General features: G+C 44.0%; 1 protein-coding gene across 1 annotated transcript in view; it reads right to left on the bottom strand.

Annotated features, from left to right (window-relative positions):
- The window catches only part of ATXN10 (ataxin 10), a 194,609-nt gene that overhangs the window by 154,108 nt on the left and 15,381 nt on the right, over positions 1-25,120 (bottom strand). Inside the window, exons 4-5 of the mRNA XM_074998099.1 lie at positions 23,551-23,742; positions 20,250-20,332 (exon numbers count right to left, since the gene is read on the bottom strand). Of these exons, the coding sequence (XP_074854200.1) occupies positions 20,250-20,332; positions 23,551-23,742 (275 nt within the window). The remainder of the gene's footprint in view (positions 1-20,249; positions 20,333-23,550; positions 23,743-25,120) is intronic.

A 25,120-nucleotide genomic window follows, 5' to 3' on the forward strand; every position in this document is an offset into this window, starting at 1 on the left:
AATGACCATCATTGGTTCAAAGGAGGATTCAAGCAGGCATCGGGTCAGCAGATGTCTATATACGCCACCATAGACGCATTATTCCAGGAAGCGACACAGCCAACCCAATGGGAACCGCCAGGGAAAAATCTTCTGACAGCCCTGCATGCAGTGCATTCAAACATACTGGAGTACACATGAGCAATGACTCAGAGAAGAACTGTCCCGTTCCACCCTGCACTGAGACCTCAGCTGGAGTACTGTATCCAATTTTGGATGCCATACTTTTGCAAAGATGTGGCTATACTGTAAGACTCCAAAGGAAAGGAATAAAGATCAAAAAAAGGTTTGAAAAAGGTGGGGGGAAAAAAAAAAAAAAAACAAACACTCACCTTTGGCACATTTTATTTTGAGAAAAGATGACTTAGATGGCACCAGATAACAGCCTCCAAATATGTTAAAGGATATTACAAAGAGGACAGTGATTAATTTTTCTCCATGGTCACTGAAGGTAGGATTAGAAGTAATGGGTTTAATCCACAGCAAGGAAGATTTAGGTTAGATATGAGAAAAAGCTAACTATAAGAGTGCTTAAGACGTGGAATAGGCTTCCAAAGGAGGCTTTGGAACCCCTAGCAATTTTTATGAACAGGTTGGACAAATGCAGTAAACCCTTGAGATATATGCAGTCAAGCTGCACGTCTCAGGTTAACATGACTGCCACCCCAACAGGAGCGGGAAACCACTGCTGTCGGGGTGGCAGCCAGGAGCCAGGCTGCCAGCCCTTACAGGCGTGGGGAAACCGCTCCTGCCGGGGCAGCAGCCTGACTCTGTCACCCCGACAGGAACTGTTTCCTGCTCCTGTCAGGGGCGGCAACCACTCCTGTCAAGTGCAGCAGCCGCTAGTCAAGCTATCGTCCCTGACAGGAGTGAGGAAAAACCACTCCTGTCAGGGACAGCAGCCTGATTCACTTCTGCTGCCCTTGACAGGAGCAGTTTCCTGCTGGAGTGGCAGCCACAAGTCAGGCTGTCATCCCTCACAGACAGCAGCTTACAGCACTTGTTCTCCCAGCTGAGAGAACTGGCGCCACAAGCAACTGTCTGCGCGCTGGGCTCCCCAGCCAGCATGCAGACAGAGGCTTGCAGCACGGTCCCAAGAAACCATGCCCCAAGCCTCTGTCTGCGCACCAGGGTCTGCAGCTGGGGACCCCAGTGTGCACACAGCTGCTTGTAGTGTGGTTTCCCAGAAACCATCCCACAAGCAGCTGTGTGCCCCCCACCTGGAAGAGGCCGGGGACTGCGTGGCTGCCTCCACACACTTCCCCCAGTTGCTTGCTCCCCCAACCCCTACCCAATTTACACGAAATTCGATTGACGCAGAGGTTGCCCAGAATGCAACCACCATGTAAATGGAGCGATTACTGTATCTGTCAGAGACAATCTGTGTTTCCATGGTCTAGCCACACTATAGGAAGCCAAACTGATGACCTCTCAAGGTCTCTTCCTGTCCAATATTCTGATTGTTCCATAATTATTCAGGCTGTAAGTTACAGTTAATGCCTGAAATTAATTTTCATTAACTTTTTTTTTTTTTTTTTTTAAAATACCATTCACCACGTGTCTCTATGAAGGAAGGGAGGCATCACCTGCAGAGGGATCTGACAGCCTCTGGTAGAGTGCAATAAACCAGTCTGCCTCCCGAGACAGGAAGCAAAAGAGAGGAGAGGATGCGGCTCCCATATTGGAGAGGTAGGACCTGACTCCAACCCCCTTGCTCCAGGCAGCATCCAACAGAGAACAGGGGTCTGGTGAACTCACCCTCCCTACACCAGCCTCTCCTCCCCTGCCACATGCAAGCCTCTGAGATAATAGGCACCTTGCAAAGAATGGCTTGCTCAGCTGCAGGGAGGCCACCTAGCTCAGTAAAAGGAGGGAAGATTGGCAAGAGACCATGCTTCCAGAAGCAGAAGCAGCAAGACACCTCCCTCACACCTTCCTCCTGCAGAAGTCATAGTTTGCTTTTCCTCTACTCCTCCACCTCCTCCCCTTCCCCAAAAACACTGAATGCAGATTGCTAAAATAAAACTCTCTTCCTCTTCTCCTCTCCAGACAGAGGTCAAGCATGGTGAGCTAATAAACCCAACTCAACAGAAGCAGTATCAAGACTTGACCTTTTTGTGGCCAACTCACACTACTCCCATCTCCAGAATACTGACTTTCGGAGATTTAAAAAAAAACTTCTCTCTTCAACAAAATCAAGACTCTTCTAAAGCTAACCCAGCAGCAAGAAGGGGAAGAAAATGCCTCCTGCACAAGTCACTCCCCTATTGAATGCTAAAATCTTGAGATTAAAATCTTTCCATACACATGTTAAGGACTATGGGGACTTATAGGCTCTAAAAAGTTTAATATTATTTTAATTTTGAATGCGATTATGTAAAATGCCATTCTACATTCATAAATTCCGCTCAAGATAAACAGATTGCCTTACAGTACTTGCATGAGGTGAAAGGAAATGCAGCAGTGCATCAATTTACATGAGGGTTGTGTTCCCATACATGCTCACATAAGTTGAATTTTGTGTAAGTCGGGGGGCAGCTTTTCCCCCAGTGGAGCGCATGTTCTGCAACCAAGGAAGCAGCAGAAGCACCTGGAGCTCCTTCAGAAAGGTAAAGTCCTGGGGCTGGGGGCCAGTTGGGGAGGGCTAAGCCTGGTGGTGGGTTGGGGCCATGGGAGGGGGGCAGGGTGGTTAAACCTGGGGTAGGTTAGGGCTGCAGGGGGGGCGAAGGGTGGAGCTGAGCCAGAGCTGCACATGGGGGGGGGGGCAGGTCAGCTCGAATGACATGTGGGGTGGGGGGTGAGCCAGAGCAATGCTTGGTTGGTGAGCCAGGCCACGGGAGGTTTGAACTTGGGCTGGGGAGCGGGGGAGGGTTTCAACCAGAGCCACAAGTGGGGGGGGAGGGTTGAGCCAGAGCCACACCCCCACAAAAAATGCCCACTACTCACCCGCTGCAGGAGGAGCTGGAGCCCAGTGCTGTGGCTGGATCTATCAGACATTGCACTGGAGGCCCTGTGCTGGTGCTGGAGCTGGTTGGAGTCACCAGGCACTGCATGGCTGGAGCTGTCAGGTGCTGTAGGGCTCGAGCTACTGGGCACAACGCCACACCACACAGCTGGAAGAGTCGCTGCTGCCACCAGAGCCATCACACACTTCTCCTGCCAGGGCTGGGGGCCATATACAAGTGCCCGTGTACTTGCCCCACCCTGGTGGGAGGAAGGTGTGGTGGCTCCAGCAGTGGCAATAGTCCAGGCAGTGGTGGCTCCAGTGGCTCAGGCAAGTCTCTTAATTTTTTTTTTGGGGGGGGGGGGGTGGGAAGGAAGCATGCGGGATTTGAGGATTTTACAGCCCCAGTTAAGTAGGCTTTGAGAACGGGCATCTAGCAGACATCCATTGTTCCCAAAGTCTGCTAAATTGGGGTCCGCTGAATCGATGGTTTACTATATTTCTTTTGTTTATTCCTCAGTGCAAGTATTTGTTAACAAAAGTAACGAAGTGAGCACTCTACACCTGGTATTCTGTTTTGTAACTGAAAATATGAAACACTTGCAAAATATTACCTATTTATTTAAACAGTGTAATTTTCTTCTTCCCACTCAGCACCTTAGCGGAAGGTAGACCTGCTCTCCCACTCATTCTCGTGATGACTCATTTCTTGGTCCTGCCAGCGATGAGCCACCACCACCTACCAATTCACAAACACATCCTTCATTCCTGCCTCCCTGTCACCAGCTGGATATTCCTTCAGCATGGGGGGATTCCAAGCAGGCACAATTCAAAGTAGAGCAGGCTCCAGAGTTTCCCTCACCACACCTACTGACACCAAGTGTACATCAAGACAATAAAGAATTATCCGTGGAGGATGCTTAAGTTGCATAAATTATAGCAGCCCTCAGACTTCTGCTCTTCTCCAGGCAAAATATGGCAGAGAAGAGCAGGCCACTAGGAGGAAGAGCAGTTTGTTCTTCCATACTCTGTAATACAGCAAGCAGCTGGCAATTGGAGTTGCTCCTGAAGCTGCAGAGGAATCTGTTGGCAAAAGACCAATAGCTGGCACTACCTCCTCCAGACAGTGACAGAGTTGATTCCACAGGTTTAGGTTTTCAAATCACAGGGCATGGCTCTGTGAACAAATTTTCAATCCCTAATCATGTCCAAAGTTTCCTTACACAACTGCCTTCAAGGACCACAAATAGCTTTGAGGCCACAGGTTGCATACCATTGCTGTTTTCATAAAATAATCACAGACTATGGCTACTCAAGCGACAGATTCTGTCGACAAAAAAAGGCCGCGTGCATGCTATTGGGGGGCCTTCTCTCAACAGACAGGACACCCACAACAATGGGCAGCCCTATCTGCTGTGCTTCTGGTTGGCTGTTTTGTCAAGAGATCAGCGGGGCAGTCCAGAAGCTCTGTTGACAGCAGATCTCTCTTTCAATCCACTTTAGGGTACAGCCGCATTGTTGACAGCCCTTTTTTTTTCCCCCCCCAGAATATCTCTTCCGACAGAAACATCGGTTGACCGATGCTTCTAGTGTAGCTGTAGCCACACTGTTTAATGGTCCACAGAAACACAGGCATTACTGTTCACTCCAAGCCTCAACCAAACTAACCAGAAGCGATTCTACTGAAACAGACATCAGCAAACACCCATTTCCTTTGTGCTTCAAGAGGGTATCCGTTCACATTATGTAACTATGATGCATGGGTCACAAATCAACAAGATCTTGCAAGTTCATGCTAGAAAGCCTCAAAATTGCTCTGTTTCCCATGCTCTTGGAAACAGATACATGGGTTGCATAAAAAGCAACACCACTGACTAGCAGAGGAAAACCTTCACAGTGCATCCCACCAATCTATTTATTGCTACAACCATAGACTATAAATTTAATTTTTCCCTTCCCAAGAGGGCAGAATGAAGATTTACATCAACTCAGCTCAAAGCCTCACTCTCTTCTGCTGCAAAGATCAAAAACAATTCTTCTAAGCCTCACAGACACTGATGTAATATTTCTGAGATTAAAATAGCCCAAAAAGTATAGTAAATTGTTCATTTGTCATCCCGTGTTGATTCCACACTAGCTTTTAAGGGCACTGTGCCACAGTCTGCTCCATGCTTCAGCCATGCAAATCCACTGAAGTCAACGGGGTCACACAGGTGTATCAATCCGGCCTAATGCTCAAGAACTAAAAATCAGAATAAAGAGCAAGTGGAGTTTTAAAGTCTGTCATCCTCACTCATACAACACAACCGAAAAACACACAAGCACAAAAAAAGCTTCTCCGTAAAGCACCACCACCATTGTTAGCTCAGGTGCCGCTGTACTTTTCCTGGAAAACTGGTACCAATTTTTTAGTACAAGTGCACCCAGGAACTGCTAATCTGATACTTTTACAAGGCCGTAAAATTCACTTTCCTTTCATATTTAAATACACCCATACAAAATCTTAAATAATGATTCTAAAAAACAAACAGATCCACTAGTCTATCAAGCAAGACAGCTATAAACAACACGCTGAATCATAATACCATAATTAGAGGTAGGAAATGCTTTAAAAAGAAGGTTTTTAAAAGCAATACAACTGTGGAAATATGAAACTAAAATGCCAACACAAGTGCAAACAGCAGTTTACTTTGACCAGATTATCAACTGATCTTTAAAGGATACACAATGCAAATGCTACAAAGACCAAGAAAATCCCAATACTATTTTTACAGATTGGAAGCAAGAAGGCCAAACACAATACCAATAACTCACAATAAAAAAAACTCATGCTGTTTACATAAAATTTTATGGGGTATAATATATTCATCACACTCCCACAATTATTCCCTGAAAATAATACTATAAATATTATTTTGACAATGTAATTATAGTTTGTGTTTTAACAGTGGTAGCAAAAGTACTGGCACCAACCCTCTGTCCAAAGAGCCTAGATAGACAAAGCAAAGATCATGGGTTGAAGTGATCTTAAGAGTTGTGCTGCCCCTTTATTATGCCACTAAAAAGCACGTTCAAAAAAAATCTGGTTTATGTAAATTGCAAATAACTTAACTGTTCTTCTAATGGGCAAAAGGAAAACCCCAAATTCAAAAACAAAAAGGGCAAGAAGTTTAAATTATTCTCTTTCACCTTGTATATATCAAACTGCCTTTTGGGATTATTCACTGTGAATCTAATCCCCTAGCAGTAGGTCACTCAGTAACCTCTTTCCCCACATTCCTCCCTCCTGACCTAATCTAACAAATTATCTAATCTAATTTAACATACAGTTAACACTGATTCACTCATTTGTTAACTGTTTGTGATATTCTGACAACGTAAGACAAGTACAACGGAGACATTTTACAACGCACCCATCAGCAACTTTCTCTCTCCAGGCAATGGAAATTGGGGTATAACTATGACAACTCAAGCAATAAATTTGCAATTTAAAAGCTTAAAGGATCTGCTCACATCAAAAAGAAAAACAAAACAAAAAACAAAACCAGTCTTCTCCGAGACCCCTCAGTGAGATTAAAAATATCTGGGAGGAATTTTGCTCATGTTCCCAAATAAAACTCAGCAGTCATGGAATTTGAGAGGCTCCAGGAAGCATAATTTACAATTGCATCCTTTTACTGTACTTGAACTTCGAGCCAAATAGTCATATGTAGACATTCTTGCTGTTTAAATAGACAGCAAAACTCAGATCTCAGTTTCAGGGAATAAAAACCAACTACAGTTTCTTAAATGCATTCATTTGGTGCTATAGCCTCACTATGCTTGCTCCTTCTAGTAAATATTTGACAGTTTTACCAAGTTTTTAAGCAATACTTTAAAAATATGTATTTCGCCACACACTGAGCTAGAGTTAACCTCTCTCTTCAAAGACCGGAATCTGGGGGAATGAAAGAAGATTTCAAGGAAGTGAAAGAGAGAGTACACATTAAACCAGCAACTTTGGGACTAACTGATACCAAACAGAATTTGCTGGACCACAGGAGATCAATATTGTCTAGCAGCATTACCAACTTGTCCACTGCTTACCTGGCTCTTAGAAGACATTTAGGGATAAGTTAGAGCTAAACAACAGCAGAGAACATTGACAGACAGGACTGTCAAACAAACTTCATCGGATCACAGGAAACTTGGCCACACCTAATGATAAGTGGACAATAAATAACTAACATCATGGTGGACCATGGATGTTGCTGGACCAGAGTGCTGAACTAGAGAAGTTTAACATTAATTACTTTAAAAAAATATCAATGAAATCAAAATAGACATTTTTGAACTGCAGAAAAAAGAACTTGGATGATATTGAACAGAAATACAGAATAGGACTAAAAAGACCAGTTTCTTCAATTTTTATTTCATATGCTGAAAACTACATAGACTCAGATTTAAATAACCCACTCTAAATCCCTCTTCCAAACTCACTAAAGCACATGGAACAACCCGCCATTCAAAACAATTAACAAGAGGAAATAAAAGGAAGTTAAGCTCCTACATCCATATTTAGTCACTTAAGTGAACAGCCTTATTTTCAGAAGTGCAGAGCACTCAGCAGCTCCTTTTGCTTGACTCCAATCTCATGAATTCTGCAAAATTTTAGGCCTTAATCATCTGCAGTGACTGCAACATTCAGCAGATCTGTTTACAAATAAAACTGCTCCATGTTTGGTACCTTCAAGAATCAATGAGAAAGCTGACATATTGGCAGCGGAACACCAATAGTGTCAGTAACCAGTTCTGGTAGTCATCAGATCTTCAAATTCATGCATCAGTTTTTTCCAGATCTCAGAGAGACACCCTCAATCCCAATTTCAGATGCCAGAAATTTGCACTAGCACATGTTGATGAACAATGAAGGCTCTTGTCCAGTCTACTGACTTTGCTAGAAAGCAATAAAAACTGGTTGGTTGGTTTGTTTTTTTTTTGTTTTTGGGGTGTGGGGGAAGCATTCTAACGTCTAATAAGGATCTTTCCTATATCTGATACATTCACTAACATACTGAACCATTTCAGCACAGATGAAGATATCTGGGTCTGCCTCAAATTCAGTTAAGTTCCCTGTCCCTGGCAAATTTTAAAAATCAAGATAGTTTCTCTAAAAAGTTATTCCTCAGAATAATTCTTAGGACATATCAAGAGCCTGTGTTATTTGGGAGGTACAACTAGATGACTGCAATGTTTCCTTCCGGCCTTGAAATCTACACAGCTTGTTGTCCTATTCTCAGTTTTTGCACACATGACAGTAAAGAGGTTGTTAGGATGGGTCTTGCTGTTTTGTCTGTTATAAGCCATCTATGACTCTTCCCACTTAACCTGTCCTGTGTGGGGCTTAAATCTAGTGCTCTCCTGAAATCAGCTTTTGCTCTTCTTGATCCCTAACCCTAGCTCTCATTATATTTTTCACTGAAGAGAACATTCAAAGTAACAATCACATCAGCCTGAAGAATCAATCAGATGCGCCCATTGACAAAACACACCCTTCCTTATATTTAGGAAATGCCATATTAGGAAGCAGTGAATTCATCCTACATTTCTACCCAAAGTACCTTTGGTTTTTCATCTAAATTAATCTGCCTGTCTCCTTAGCTTTCCCTAGAAGTCAGACATCACAAGACAAAGCTAATCCACTCTGAAGCGTTACTGGCAAGTAAACTCTTCTTTCTCTTTCAAACATTGGTTGTAAGGATCTTTACTCAACTATGTCAAGTATTGGAGGGGTAACCGTGTTAGTCTGGATCTGTAACAGCAATGAAGGGTCCTGTGGCACCTTACAGACTAACAGAAAAGTTTTGAGCATGAGCTTTCGTGAGCACAGACTCACTTCATCAGATGCTGGTCTTGGAAATCTGCAGGGCCAGGTATAAATAAGACAGAGCAAGGGTGGGGATAACAAGGTTAGCTCAGACCCTTGCTCTGGCTTATTTATACCTGGCCCTGCAGATTTCCAAGACCAGCATCTGATGAAGTGAGTCTGTGCTCACAAAAGCTCATGCTCAAAACTTTTCTGTTAGTCTATAAGGTGCCACAGGACCCTTCGTTGCTGTTACTTAACTATGGTGTCTCATGCCAGAGGAAGGGAACACAATAGCAACAAAGGATTCCCTCCTCTTCCATAATCTTCCGGAATCCAACACTGTAGCAGACCTGTAAGACAAAACTAGGATACCCAATTCCCCTGTAGGCAACTCCCTGCATTCAGAGGAGCTGATAAATACACAATAATTTGTATACTAACAGTGTAGTGACTAAAGCCTTACTTGACTAAATACAAAGTCTCTCCAACCATTTCATTATCTTTACTCAATTTAATTTGCAGTTCTCTGCTTCAATAGGAGCTGCCGTCTTAACACTTCAGCCTTAAATGCAACCATCTGAAGTGCTATGGATCATGAAAATAACAGACTAAACAAAATACAAGTTCTGTGCAGTGCACAGCGAACTGCTTGGAGGCAAGGAACTGGGTATAGAAGTCTAAGTTCATGTTACTAGTTGTATTTAAAAGGAAATTAAGTCTAAATACAACTACTAACATGGACTAAAAGGAAAAAGTCTGCAAAGTGTTTTTAAAAATATGTGGAAAGCTCTCTAAAGTCACAAAATCCACTTCAATGCAATACATTTTTTAAAAAACTAGACTGGACAAGATGCTAGGAAATTCTTAGAGGAATAGAGAGGTCCAGTAGTCCAAAGAGTCGAAAAGACCCATAGTCAAATTGGTCTTCACCATCTCCAACAGCTGTGTGTATAAATTAGCCAGATATTTTCCTTTTAAGAACTGCTGTAAAAACACATTCCATTTGTCTTTGAAAAAAAATGAGTTTTCTGACAGACTCAAGATCACCCAGGCTTTTCTAGAATATCTAGTACATCAATTTTATAGACCTCTCTCCTCTGATCCCACTTTGGAATTCCAAAAGAAATTATAACAACTTAAAGGGACTCCCTGCTACTACTCGGGACCTCATTCACTCAGACACACCATCTGAGCCCCAACCTAAACTAGTCTATTTACTTCCCAAAATCCACAAACCTGGAAACCCCGGACACCCTATCATTTTGGGTATTGGCACCCTTACCACCAGACTATCCAGTTACGCGGACTCTCTCCTCAAACCCTATGCCACCAACACTCCCAGCTGTCTCCAAGATAACAATGACTTCCTGAGGAAATTACAAAAAAATCAGAAAAGTTCCTGACACCACCATCCTTGCCACCATGGACGCAGAGGCTCTGTACAATAATACACCACAGGAAGGCAGATGACAAGCAATCAGGAATACCATCTCTGAGGTCACCATAGCCAGTCTGGCATTTGACCTCTGTAGCTTTGTCGTCACCCATAATTATTTCCAATTTGGTGACAATTTATACCTCCAGATTAGTGGAACTGCCATGGGCACCCACATGACCCCACAATATGCTAATATATTTATGGCTGACCTGGAACAACGATTCCTCAGCTCTCGTCCCCTATTACTCCTCCTCTACTTATGATACATTGATGACATCTTTACAGTTTGGACCCACGGTATAGAGACTCTAGAAGAATTCCACAGAGACTTTAACAATCTACATCCCACCATCATCTTATGCCTCAACTACTCCACCCGAGAGATACGTTTCATGGACACTACAGTACAAATCAACGATGGCCTGATCACTACCACACTCTACTGGAAACCCACTGATTGCTATACTTACCTACACGCTTCTAGCTTCCATCCTGCACACACAACTAGATCCACTGTTTACAGTGAAGCCCTTAGGTACAATCGCATTTGCTCTGATCCTACTGATAGAGACCGAAAACTACAAGATCTCAACCAAATATTCATAAACCTGAATTACCCACCAGGAGAAATTTAAAAAAAGCAAAACGTCAGGGCCAGACCAATACCCAGAGACCAGCTACTCCAAGATAGAGCCAAAAAAGCCAACAACAGAACACCACTGGTCATTACCTACAGCCCCCAACTCAAACCACTCCAACGCATTATTAAAGACCTACAACCTGTCCTTAATCCGGATGCCACAATCCAGAAGGCCCAAGGTGACAGGCCTGTTCCCTCCTACAGACACCCTCCCAACCTTATGAAGATTCTCACCAACAGCCACAGTCTATACCACAGGAACATGAATCCTGGAACTTTTCCTTGCAAGAAGGCCTGTTGCTAACTTTGTCCACATATCTATTCTGGACCTACCATCGCTGGGCCTAACCAGCTTATTCACAGAATCACAGGCCCATCTCATGTTCCTCAACTAACATCATATATGCCATCATGTGCCAACAATGCCCAGATGCTTTGTATATTGGACAGACTTCAAACTCTCTTTGACAAAGAATTAATGGGCAAAAAACAGACATAAACACACTCCTGATTCACAAACCTGTCAGCCAACACTTTAATAGAGTGGGCCATTCTCTTAAAGACCTGAAAGTTTGTGTTTTACTGAAGAGGAATTTTCACAGCAGTTTGGAAAGAGGCTGCTGAACTCTCTTTTATATTCAAATTCAACACATTAACACATGGTTTGAACCGGGATAGGAATCTTCTAGTTCATTATAGGGGCGCTCTCTGATGCTTGGCTTTATCTAATTCTTGACCCCTCCGCTCCTCTGCTCTCTGATTTGCTCACCTTCGTTATACTTTTCTGATTTGCCAACTTTGATTACTATGTTTGGTTCTCTGTGCCTTAAATATGGAGTCTGTTCTGGTACAGCTATGACCTGAAGAAGTGGGTCTGTCCCACGAAAGCTCATCACCGAATAAAATTATTTTGTTAGTCTTTAAAGTGCTGCTGGACTGCTGTTTTGTTTTGATAGTACATAGACTAGCACAGCTTTCTCTCTGCTACTGATCATCATCAGAGACTGTGAAGATGGACATCTAAAGAGAACTAAGAGCATGACTACACTGACACCGTTTTCTCCACTGGATGAATTTATCCACTTGGGGCAAGGAAAAGATTAAAACGCAAAAGCACATTGTTACTCTGTTCCAGCTCAAGAAAAGAAACCGGAAAACACTGTTCCATAAGGGCACAGAATATCTGGAAGATCACGGGGAAAACGGGCGATACATCAGAAAGAGACTATGCTTTCATAAGTATACATGTGCAATCTCACCAGGGCCCCTATGTAAAAAGTACCACACTCTTAAAAAGCGAAAATGTTAATGTTCACGTAGCTGACAAGATGCAAAGCAAATCTAGATTTAATCTAACCAGGGGTTAACAACACACTGCACTTCACGTGGCATTTTCTCTTTTTCCACTTAATTAACACATCATTAAAACAAACTTTTTCCTCTCCAACTCCCTCTTCCCCTCAAACCAACCACATTGGCACAGTATTTGCCAAGGATACTATATATATTGCTTCAGTGTTTTTTTTAATCCATTACAAATTATAGTACATCCTGAACTATCCAACTAATATTGCCATACCACACCGAAAGACTTAAAATAGATACCACTGGATGAAACTGGAGTGAAAATACAGATATAAAGGCCGATTATTTAAAACAGACTTTTTTGATTCCTGAAGTCCACATGGACTACATGATATAGTTTTAGAAGTATTTTCACAGTGCAATCGGTTCAAGAGAAAAGCACTAATTATACAGTATTATTCATGCAGCAAGGTCTCAGGGCTTGTCTTCACAAACACTTCGCAACCTGTAAATCTAGAGTGCACTAGCCTACCTCACAATCATGATCCTAGTGGACCCTACAGGAACACACTAAACATACCCTAGCGGACTTTAGTATACACTCATACCTCGCTTTACGAGCACAACTGGTTCCCAACTTTGTGCTCATAGGCAGAAACTCGTAAGAGGGACACTAAATTCCTATTAAATTACACGTGAAAGCCTCTGATTAGTTCCTAGGGCTCCCAACTCAGGGAAAGAGTGGCAGCAGGTGGCACTGCTTTTGAAAGGTGAGTGAACCTTGGGTTGGGGAGGGTTAAAGGCTGGGGGTAGTCTGGGGCTGTGAGTGGGAGGGAGGGTTAAAATCTGGTGACGGGTTCGGTGAGGGGGGTTCAGGCTGCCACAGTCTGGGGCTGGTGGAGGGGGGGCTCCAACTACAGGGGTCAGGCGGCAGGGGGGCTCTGGCTGTCTAGCTGCGGGCAGGTAAGGGGATCTGGTTGCTGCAGTTTGGGGCTACGGTACCAGCAGGGTCAGCAGTGGGGTCCGGCAGTGGGGCCAGCAGGGGCATCAGGCTGCCATGGTTTGGGCCGCGGGGAGTGCAGGCAGCAAGGGGTGTCAGTCTGCAAGGCCAGCTGGGAATCAGGCTGCAGCAGGTTGGGGCTGCGGGGCTGGCGGTAGGGGGTCAGGGAGTAAGGCTCATATGAGCAGAGAAAGTTTACTCAGAGTGAACGGAAGTAGGTAAGTGTGTCCCTCATTTAAGCGAGCACTCATAAATGAGCGCACACCCATTCTAATACAGGTTATAGCAAGCAGCATTAGGGAACTCTTAGCACGTCAGTAGGCTCCACGCAAACAGCAGAGTCACACCCTAGCTTGTCATAAACCAAGTATTTCCACAGCTAAGTGCTTAGATACCATGCTTACATTTTATCAAGACTCTGAGGCTATGTCTACACTAGAGTATTTTGTTGGCAAAATGGTTGTTTTGCCAACAAAACCCGGGGAGCACCCAGATTCCCAAAGTGTTCTGTTGACACCAAGTCGACAGAATGCAGCACTTTTGGCAACAACTGTATCCTGCTCCCCACGAGATGACACCTCTGTTGACAGAGAGCCAAATTGGACATTCTGCTTGTTGGGGGCGGGGGGGGTGGTCCTCGGTCGACAGACAGGGCCTCTGGGACACTAGACAGCCCTGTATGCTGTGCTTCCAGTTAGCCATTCTGTCAAGAGAGTGGCTGGGCAGTCCAGCCACTCTGGGTCTACAGAATGGATCAGTCTTGCAATCCACTTGATAGTTCAGCCACGATCTGTTGACAGCCATTTTGTGGGAAGTTATCTTCAGACAAAAACTTCTGTCGACAAATCCCTGTAATCTAGACATAACCTGAAGGAGATGTTATTAAAAATTACATTTATGACCAGATTTTCAAAAGGCATTAAAAATGCAGAAAAGCATTTGAGAAGGATTTTCAACTGCAAACATTTATTTTAATAGATTCAAGTGCATAATCTGGTAAATTTTGAAAATCCCACTAGTCACCTACTAGCATCTTTATGTCCTTATATACCTTTAAAAATTGGGCTCCAGGACATCATTGCATGTACAAAATATAAGACAGCTCATGGGAGAGAAACATATCTTGGATAGTTAGCAAATATGGTAATAAAAGTAATGGTAAAAACATAAACAGTAATATAGTTAATTGATTTACGTTTATTGTAATCCCATTAAAAGTTTTACACAGTCTAACAATCCTTCTCTTCATAAGCATTAAGTAGAGGGGTGCAGCATAAATGCTGGCTTTGTAAACATATTTTACTTGGGTGTTACTCTTTCATGAAACTGGACATCTATGTATACATCACTCTCAATTTTTACTTAGCCAGAAATCTGGAAAATAACATTGTTCAAAGGATGACAGAAACTTTTTATCATCTCTCTCATTAATTTTCATGATCAAATCTTTTCATGGGTTAATTGAACTAGAGTGAGTTTACACACAAGAGCAAGAGAGAGTCCAGTTTTCGGACTACTCAATGTTATACAGTATTCAGAAATGTGTGTTGGAGGGTATTCCAATTTTATTTAAAATTCAAAGTCTTCATTCTGCAAACCCATATGTTGACAAGTATATTGAGGTTAATGAACCATAAAGTAGTTTGTTCCTCCCAATTTCATGGGCTTATAACTGCCTTTTTTGTAAAAAAAAAAAAAAAAAGGCTGGTACTCAGCCAGTTCCCTGACCCACACCCAACCCTCACACAGCCAACCCACCAATCCTGCAGATGGGGCTGCTGAGGTGCTGGTATTCAGGACCAGCAAGTACTGACACAAAAATATGGTTTTACATATTTAAGTTTTTTGTTTTTTTTTTGCAAGAGTACATCTTGCTGCTGTTTGTGATCCAAAACAGCAACAGGTTAATGAATGAACTTCAGAGCATGTACTTGGGAGTAAGAAGCATTATGCCATACTAGACTGAGCATCCTCCCAGTGCACACACTGCTTTTTTTATAATGAGTGTGGTATATCACTTAAAGCCATGGCAAAAAAAGAAGAATATGGCAAAAAGGAAGGGAAAAAAAAAAAGACTCCTTCCTTTCCTGATCCTATGAAAGGGTAGAGAAGAATAGTCCTCTCTGCTTCTCTATGCATTCTGCTCTTCCTCTGAAGGGGTTCAAGGTGACAAGTGCCTTCCTGTGGTCAAACCTTTGGTCTTATCACTCTCTACCACTTGGGATAGGATCTATGGGCCTCTGTCCTAACCTATCAGGTTTCAACTCTCCTTTCCCCCACAATTCACATCCCATTCCTCCTTCCCTCAGTTCTCTTCTCTCCCTAGCCTGGGAAATGGCTGGATATGAAATGAAGTGTTCCATGCAGTCCCAATTCTTCCCCCCGCCCTGGCTCCATGAAATGGTTGGAGGTTCATCTCCCATGAACTCCCATTCCTTCCTTCCACGTTCTTTGACAGGTTCTCCAGTCCCAGGCTCTTCCTTTACTCCACACAGGAATGGCGGCTGTGGTACTGCTCCCTCCAGACAGAATCCCTGCTAATTTCAAAAATCTTTCCCTTGCCCCTGCAACAGACAGAACAATGGTGACAGTGAGCAAGAAATCACCAGGAAGGAACTGAAATAATTTCTCTTGATTTTACAACATACCAGTCTTGCGGGAAAGATTTCCTAGGATCCACTGCTCCTTTCAAACACCTTCATGGGGCTGGAGACAAGCCACTGGTGGCACTAGTTACACTCCCTCCACAAAAGGAAAGAAGAACAGCATTTACAGGAGACAAGAAAGCCATTCATCCCTCCAAAGAGAAGACGGAGAAAAAACAGCAAGCTGGCAACCACACGTTTTCTCTCTAAACATTCCTCTCCACACAAATGGCCAAGCCCTCTGTTGCAAGAACGTGAGGTTCGTCTACAGGTGTAACATGTTCTTTCGAAAGAAAATCGAACAAACATGGTGCAGACTTTGAAATCCAAACCCCGATCCCATATCAGGAAGTGCATCCCCTTTCGAAAACCTATTTCAAAAAAGAGTATGCATGTAGACAGTCGATGGCCTGCTCTGTCGAAAGAGGAGTCCACCATGGTGCTGGCCAGCTGGCACATGGGGATGCTCTAGCCTCCAGCAGCTGGGCTCTATGATCCGTGCGTCTGGCCACCCTTAAATCAACATGGATGCAGGAATCCTTTAGCAGGAAGCTGAGGGCATGCTAGTAGCAGCCTCAGCAGGAGGTTCCCAGCATGCCCTCAGTACAGCCCCAGAGCAGCAGCGGCCTCCACAGGAGCTGCCAGCCCCCACAGGAGCCCCCCTCAGAGTCCTTGCAGGGCTCCCAGGGGCAAGGAAAACAAAAAAAAAACAACAAAAAGCAGGAGCTGAGGGACCTCCTCGGCACATGGAAGGAGGAAAAGGTCCTCCATGAAATGGGTGCAAAGCGATAAAATACTGCTGCATTTGCCCGCTTGACCCAGGGCCTCCTCACAAGGGGCCACCCAGAGTTCACTGCAGACCAAGTCCTTTACTTTACTATGGAACTGCAGCAGGGCTATGTCCAGGCCCAGGACCAGGCTGGCTATTCCAGGGTAATTCCGTCCACCTGCTCCTGCTATAGGGAGCTACAGGGCATCTTGGGGCACAGACAACTCCCCAACACGGCCAGTCCTCAACACTTCGGCAGATGAGCTGGAGACAGAGGAGCAGCCTAGACCAGGGACCCAGGAGGTGGACGTGACCACCAAGTGGTCAATCAAGGAGGGGGAACTTTACCATCTACATCCCCTCCCATTCGTCCAGCCAGGCAACTGGGAGCTGGGCATCACCAGATGTTGCCGGGGAACCCTCGGGCATGTTCACAGCACGGCACACACCCTGGTATGTGGGGTGGGGGTGATGCATCTGCCAGCTGGCCATGCACAGGATCAGTCATCCTGGGCAAGACACCTCCTGAGCTGGCGTGGCACACAGCACCCCATGACAGCTGATGGTGACAGCCAGCACCTGTCCCCTGTGGACAGCACCATGAACTGTAGTCAGGACTGGACAACACTCAGGGACCACTCCACATGGGCCAGGAACCCCCCACCTGCCCAAGATGCCCCTTGCTGCTGTGCCATCGGACGGGATGCATGGCCCCTGGGAGGGTGGACGGTGCCCGAAGTGGGGGGGAGAAAGAGATGCCGCCTCAAAGTCACGGCCCCTAGGGCCATGATACAGTACCAACACGCTGTCCTCCTCTCCATACAGCTGCGCCATCTGAGGGCCGGGAGAGCCCCAAGCCTCCATCATCTCAGAGAGCCCGTGGTGGAGGTGGACAGTGCCCAGCTCCCCACTCCCGACACAGCCCACTGTTGGGGCCAGGGCCAGAGAGCCCCTTGGCAGGCGGAGGAGGACCTGGTCAGCTACCACCAGGCTGAGGGACACCTTCAGCTCACTGAGGCCAATCTTGCGTGGCAGAGGGCAGCCTGAGACAGGCTTATTATGAACCGTGAGGGCATCTGCAGCACCCTGGGGGAGCATGCAGCCAATATGGCCATCTCATCCCGCCCAGCCCACTGCCACCCCCTGCTGAGCCCCTCCTATGACCGTACCTCGCGGTGCTCCCCACTCCCTCCCTGCCCCACTGAGGACCCCACACCTGGGACGGGAGGGCGGGGGGCACAGAATCCCAGGGCTGATGGGGCTCGCAGCCTACCACCCCAGCCATGGACTGATCCCTCCTGCCCCCCCACCCCACATTGAGAGCCTGCCCGCCCACAGTACACTGTTGCTCCCCACCACACACAATTTCCTGTTCAGAATCTAAGCAGTGCATAGATACATGGCTCATTTTGCTAACACGCCTGTGTGCCATGCTCTTCAGGGAGGAATGGTGCATGTGTGGTGGAGTTGGGGATGGCAAGGGGTGGACGTGCGTGGTTGGGGGTCACTGGAGCCTGGCCATGAAGCTCCGTTGGAGGGCCTCCCTGATTCAGAGGCTGTCCTGGTGGGCCTGGCGGATGGGGGTGACACCCGGCTGCTCATACCCGGGGCAGGTACTTCTGGCACCCCCCCAGACATAAGCGTCCCCCCTTGCCCTCCACGATGTTATAGAGGGAGCAACAGGCACACACCACCTGGGGCACATTCAGGACCTGACCTCCAACCACAAGTGGAGGCACCACCACCACCTCTTCAGGCACCCAAAGGCCAGCTCAACCATGTTGTGGGCCTGGTTGAGCTGGACACCGAACACCTCTCAGGTGGGGTCAAGATAGCCTGTACGTGACTGCATAAGCCACGGCTGTAAGGGGTACACTGTGTCTGCCACCACGCAGAGCAGCATGGTGACATCCCCCACCACGGGACAAAGTTACCTGCCCCCATGCACCAGCAGAGTTTGGAGTTTTTGAAAACATGGGTGTCATGTGTGCACCGGCCCAGCCCACGTAGATGTCCGATTTTTGCCCTTTCCAAGAGGTGCTTACGCGTAGACACAGCTCTATTGTATATATTGTCCTGACTGGCCAGAAAGAGTGGTACAGGTATGTAAAGAGAGGCTGCCAGCACATAATTTATCTGAATCCAGGGAACAGTGTCTTTCTAGAATGTCAGGGAAAGAAAAATGGATATGCTAATTTCTCCATGACATCAAATCAAGTGTAAGAAAATAAGACAGCAAAAGATATTTCAAGTGGTGCCATCATAGGAATTTTTTCTTTTTTGCCAGTTTAAATATCCTGATAATTTTATGGAAGTCTCCTTATCTCTTCTCCATAACAATCTCCAGGAAACAGTAAAGGAACATATTATAGACCTAGTAAAACAACATACAGGAGAAAGGTTTGGAGCTCGTGTTTTACAGGTTACATAAAGGAGTTAGATACCAAATTCCTACTGACAAGTCAGATTTGGGTGCTTTACTCCTTCAGGCCACTTTTATACCACCAGCTACATTATATTGTATACACCTAGGAGAAACATGCTATTCTTTGTATACCAATACAGGAAAACCTCAAAATGAAATCGCTCAAAATGTGCGATTTCAAGCTGCACTTAACTCACATTAATGTGATTTGAGTGCAACTCAAAATCCTGCTACCCCTAGTCCCGGCTCAAGCCCCCGAGCCCCATTCTTCACCCACACACGGCTCCAGCAAACTACCCCGCCATGCATCTCTGGCTCACCACGCCGGTGCACAGCTCCAGCTCAACTCCTACCCCCCACTGCACACAGCTACGGCTCAACCCTCCCAGCCCTGGTTCAAACCCCTTGCAGCCCAGCACCCCACCCAAGCACAGCTCCGGTTCACCACCCCCGCATGTGGTTCTAGCTCAAACCCCCCCGCTCCCCTCACAGCTCTGGCTCAACTCCACCCTTTGCCCCCCTGCAGCCCTAACCCACTTTAGGCTTAACCCATTCCAAGGCCCCAGCCCACTGCCAGGCTTAACCCTTCCCAACTGCACCCCTCAACCCCAGGACTTACCTTTCGAAAAAGGAGCTTCAGGTGCTCCTACTGCTTCCCCAGCTGCAGAACATGCACTTCATCTGGGAAAAAAGCCACCCTCCCGACTTACAGGAAATTCTAGTTACGTGTGGGTGTGTGGAAACACAACCCTTGTGTAACTCAAGGCACTACTATATGAATTAGGAAAGAAGCATGCCAAGTTTCAAGTGAAGAACCAGCTAGCTTATTTATTTAAAAAAAAAAAAAAAGTTGATTTCAGGACATAATGCTACAAATTTATACAACTGCCACCAAGTAATATACATCTATCCCTCAATTTACGAACTTCCAATTTATGAATTTTCACTACAACTATATAAATGTATACCTATTTTTCAATTTATGAACACTATTTTCCTCTAAATAGAAGGACCAATCTTCATCTGAGCATCTACAGTAAAGCTAGTGCTCTACCAGAAGCTGCATTTTCAATTTACAAATTTTCACCCTATGAACAGTTTTCATTAAAAAACTACACTGATAAATTGAAGGACAGGTGTAATACATTTTCAGAATAGTGCAAGTTATATATTAATCAAAATGCATACTTTCTTACCAGGCAGTAACAACTCCTGTTCAACTTCTAATCCATGAAGCAACTGGATCAAGTGGACAGACTCTTCAATCAGACCCAAATTCCTATTATTTAGTTAAAACAAAGAGGAAGTTGAATTTTAAGCCCAGTAAGGAAATAAAAAAGTTACATCACAAAATATCACAGGCTGATTCTAATCTCTCTGAAGCCTTTCACTTGACTTCAGTGGATGCAGAATAAAGTACCACAGGCAAAGATGAACTGGGGGGAAATGAGTTTGACACTTGTAAACAAAATGTTAGCTTTTTACTTCAGGCTTCGCTTAACCATAGTTTCTGAGTTAAAAGTTTACAGTTTCATGCCCCTCACAAAGACCTCAGCTTTTATACCCACCTAATGCAGGCTGGATAGAAGTCAGTGCACCAGGTACACACAGGGATGGAGTGGAGCTCACTATTGCTAGAGATCAGCAAATTGGTTTCAGCAACACAATAGCTACCTCATTTGTCTACAGACACTGCATGACCACTAAAACAGCAAGTATTTATTATTTATAAAACCTCAGATACCTAAGTTTCATAGATAACTATGCTAGACACAGTTCAAAGAATGAATTTAATATGTGCAATTAATGTGATGTAGCATATGACTGTACACAAACATCTTTTCCCACTCCACTTATACATCCCAACCTAAAGGTCACTCCTCAACAATGGGACAGACCAGCCCATTGCGTCCTCAACTCCTCCATAAGAACAAACCCAGCTACATTGACTAAACACAAAACAACAGGAGCTCATCTGACTGTGTACCTCTTCCCTTCTGAGCCACCAGCAACACCTTCCTTTCCAGTCTACCTGTACTCTTCAATGCTGTGAACAACAAGTTTATCATAAGGGCTACGTCTACACTTAGTAAAAATTTTGAACTGGCCATGCTAATGGCCAAATCAAAGAATACTAATGAGGCGCTGAAATGCATATTCTGCACCTCATTAGCATGCCAGCAGCTGCGGCACTTCAAAAGTGCCGCATTTCACTCCTGCGTGGGTCGTCTACACTGGGTCCTTTTCTAAAGGAATAAGGGGATTTCAATGTTGGTGGGGTCCTTTCGAAAAGGAGCCCAGTGTGGAAGCACCCCATGGGAGCGAACTAAAGCACTTTCAAAGTGCCATAGCCGCCATCATGCTAATAAGGCGCTGAATATGCATTTCAGCACCTCATTAGTATTCTTCAATTTGGCCATTAGTATGGCCATTTTGAAGTTTTTACTAAGTGCAGACATGGCCAACGTGTCCTATAAAATGACCGTTACTGAATCCAGATTCAGTCTTTTCCCTGTTTGCACTACAAAAAATCCAAATTTGTTAGAATTTAATTAGGCATTTCTGTTACTAAATGGAAATATTTTCATAAACAAACCTTTAGATAATTTAGTTATGAAATATGCCATTATTGTCCCACTACATTACTCAGCAAGTATGCCTGGAACAATACAGAAAACACAAAGATACCCCCAACAGTAGAGAGTTTAAAAGATCCTTATGCCAACCTAGAAACTAGCAGTCCTCTTCCTTCCTGGCCCTTCCCTACTCCCACCTGTACAGGTTGCATCTCCTAAAACCGGCACTCTCTGGTCTGGCAACATCCCTCATCCAGCAGAGATGTTCCTAGACCAGATAGCCAGGGCAGGAGGGCATATGGATCTGGCCTCCTGACAGCCCCCTGGAGGGCAGCTGGGCCAGGACTGGCAGACCAGAAAACCCTGGCCACCCCACACAGGGCTAGGGAGCCAGGGCTGGCGGGTCAATGGTAGGCAGCCAGGGGCCAAGGGGCATTAACCTCCCCCCATCTGGCAAAATCCTTCAATGAGGACCACTGAGGATCTGAGGGTACTGGACCAGATAGGAGCAACATGCATCTTCTATATGTAAGCTGGGCTCTTCTGGACCCACTATCCTCTAGTGGTGGATAGCAGCACTGCATCACATTTCTGGGTAGGGAGGGAAAGGCAATTCTGCACACAATTAATTTATGTAAAATTCTGCACTGCACAGTGAGGCAGAATTTCCCCGTGTGTAAAATATAATCATTTCACCCAAAATTTTAATATTTCAGAATTTTAGATGCATTTGTACTTAATTGTTGTGGTGGGAAATAATGCAACAACTATTCATAGTTTTTGTTGACTGAAAAGAGGACTTCAGTAGTTTGAAAATATTTGAATAGTTTGTGTCATAGAATGCAACCATGAGATATTATAAAACCCTCATTTTGGAATGTAATTAAACACTGAAGCCTGAAAAATTTCAACTGAGGAAGCCGCACTATAAAACATATTTAAGCAATCATTTATTGATATTACCAGTAAATTCCATTGACAGACTTTTTTTAGTTACGCAGGTCTTTTCAGAAAAATAAATTTAACAGATGCAACATCCTCATATGAACATTATCACAGTATTTATGGAGTTCTGTTAATTAACTTTAGCTATTCCTGCCACAATATAAGACAGAAAATCCAATTTCTATCACCTCCATAATTCAGTAAATCAAGTTTGAAAAGTCCCAGAAAGAATAAGGTTCAACATTTTGAACGCCAGTTTCATATAATTGGCTATTTTCTGGCTAGCTATTACATTTTAACTAGCTAACAGCACTTTGGAAATGAAAAGCACTGCAAGAGCAAACAAAGTATTACTCGCTATTTAACTTTTTTTTTTTTGCAAATCCAGAGTGGACAACTGATATTCTAAAAAAAAGTTAATACTGAATTACACTTGAAATACGCACGTAAAACCTGAAATAGATGGGGATGACACTACATAATTGAGAGCAGAATCCAGACCATTTACATCCATATTAGACAGTCCATGTTTGTGAAAACACAACTTACTCAAGATAGCACACTGAAAATTGACACATACAGTACGTAAACCTGTATGTATTAAAAAGCATAAAGCCTGTCTTTAATTTGAAAGGTCAGCTAAGGTTAAACACTTCTAAGAATGTGTTCCCTATCACATCATTCACAATCCACTTACAAGCTAGAAAATTAACACTGAACAGCATCATAAATATTACATTGATCACAATCAATTTCTTTTCTTCAGAGGACAAGTATGTATTTTCATCACAATCCAGCACCCTTAAGTCTGATAATGAATTTTTATAATCTTAAATATTTTCCCCCTAAGAATTCTATTAAGTGGAAAATAACAATTAGGTCAAACATGAATACAACAGGATAAAATAGATTAGATAAGAATCAAAACATGATTTAGACACTAAAATTTGCATACTAATAAGAATCATAACTATACCTCATAATATCTTGATTCCTGGCACACTGAACACATGCATTCCGTAGACATCTGAAACATTCTGCTATAAACAGCAGACTTGTGTCTAGAGTTGCCAATTCCATTGAATCCTTGCAGGCCAATTCTACTTCACATGAAGCTTTAGTCAAGATGTTCAGTAGACTCTGGAATATACCTTCATCTGCCAGTTCTCTGGAATAAAGTATAACTGCAGTAAGTAAAGGAAGATTGTAAGTGGGGCTGGAAAATATTGTTTAGAAAAGAAAATCTGTCAAAGTTTATTATTCAAGTAATGTTGATTTAAAATTTAACATTGTAGAGTTGAAATAATATAGCACACATTTCTGTAATAAGAAAACAATCATCCAGACATACCAAATCATTGAGTAGAGGGGATTCACTGTTTTTTTACGTTATACTAAGTCTACTGTTTACTCCTGTAAAATCTTGCCTTCCCCTAAAAATCAAGGACCTAATTTAAAGATATCCCAAGCACATAACTAGCAAAATTTAAGTAATTCAGTGCACCAGTTCATCAGGAGCACTAAAATACCCACACAACCACCTTGTGCTTCATGGAAATTACAAAAATTAGATAGCACAACACAGAAGCCTTCAGTCTTAAGTGACAGTCCCACCTTTCACCATCCTTTCAACATAGCAAAGAGCAATCATTACTGATCACAGGTCATATGCTGACTCAGTTTTCATGCAGCTCTTAAGTAACAACACTCAGACCATCAGCAATCAAATCACACATACTATTCCTATGTACACAAAAGATACATAGGATCATGTAGGAACATAGTAATTAGGAGTCAGCATACTGACTCAGGCCAACTGTGTCCAGCACCCGATGTTACAGTACAAGGGCTTTCAAACTTTTTCCATTTACACACCCTCAAAAATTTTTGAATGGAGATGCAGACCTTTTTCGAAATCTCAGACATGGTCAGCTGACTACCAGACAAAAACCACTGCTTTACAGAAAAGAACAAGACTACAGTAAATGCCCAGAGAGAAGTTTATCTAATCCCAGAGAGACTCAGTGGGTAGTTTATATGCTGAAACATGAAGATGAGATCCCTGATAACCACTACATGTTTAAACATGTTTGAATCTTATCTAAGTCCTTGGTGTACGTGCCCTAAACAGCAAGCTTCAGCAATTACCATTTTTTTTTTAAATAAGCACTCAGCAGTTTTGATTTACTGCACTTCAATTTCAGTGAATGATCCCTTGCCCTGTTATCTTGTGTTAACTTTACGTGTGCATTCCCTGGTTTTTCTCCTCCCAAATGTGAATTCAAGAATATTCAACTGTGCAAAAGAAAAAGAACACCATTGTATGATTGCAACCTGAACTCCATGTTTTCACAAGCTTTCTGTTGACTTCAGGGCCTTTGGGTCATGCCCACACTGATGAAAGCAGGCTCTAAAAGGAGGTAATAGTGTACTTTCAAATGAAGAGCAAATGAAAAGCATAGTCTCTAGTGGTTAAGGCACTGGAATGGAACTCAGTGATCTGGGTTCAGTTCCCAACCCCTTTCACTAGAACTCCTATGAGAGTT

The sequence above is a fragment of the Carettochelys insculpta genome, chromosome 1, assembly GCF_033958435.1.
Source record: "Carettochelys insculpta isolate YL-2023 chromosome 1, ASM3395843v1, whole genome shotgun sequence".
NCBI lineage: Eukaryota > Metazoa > Chordata > Testudines > Carettochelyidae > Carettochelys > Carettochelys insculpta.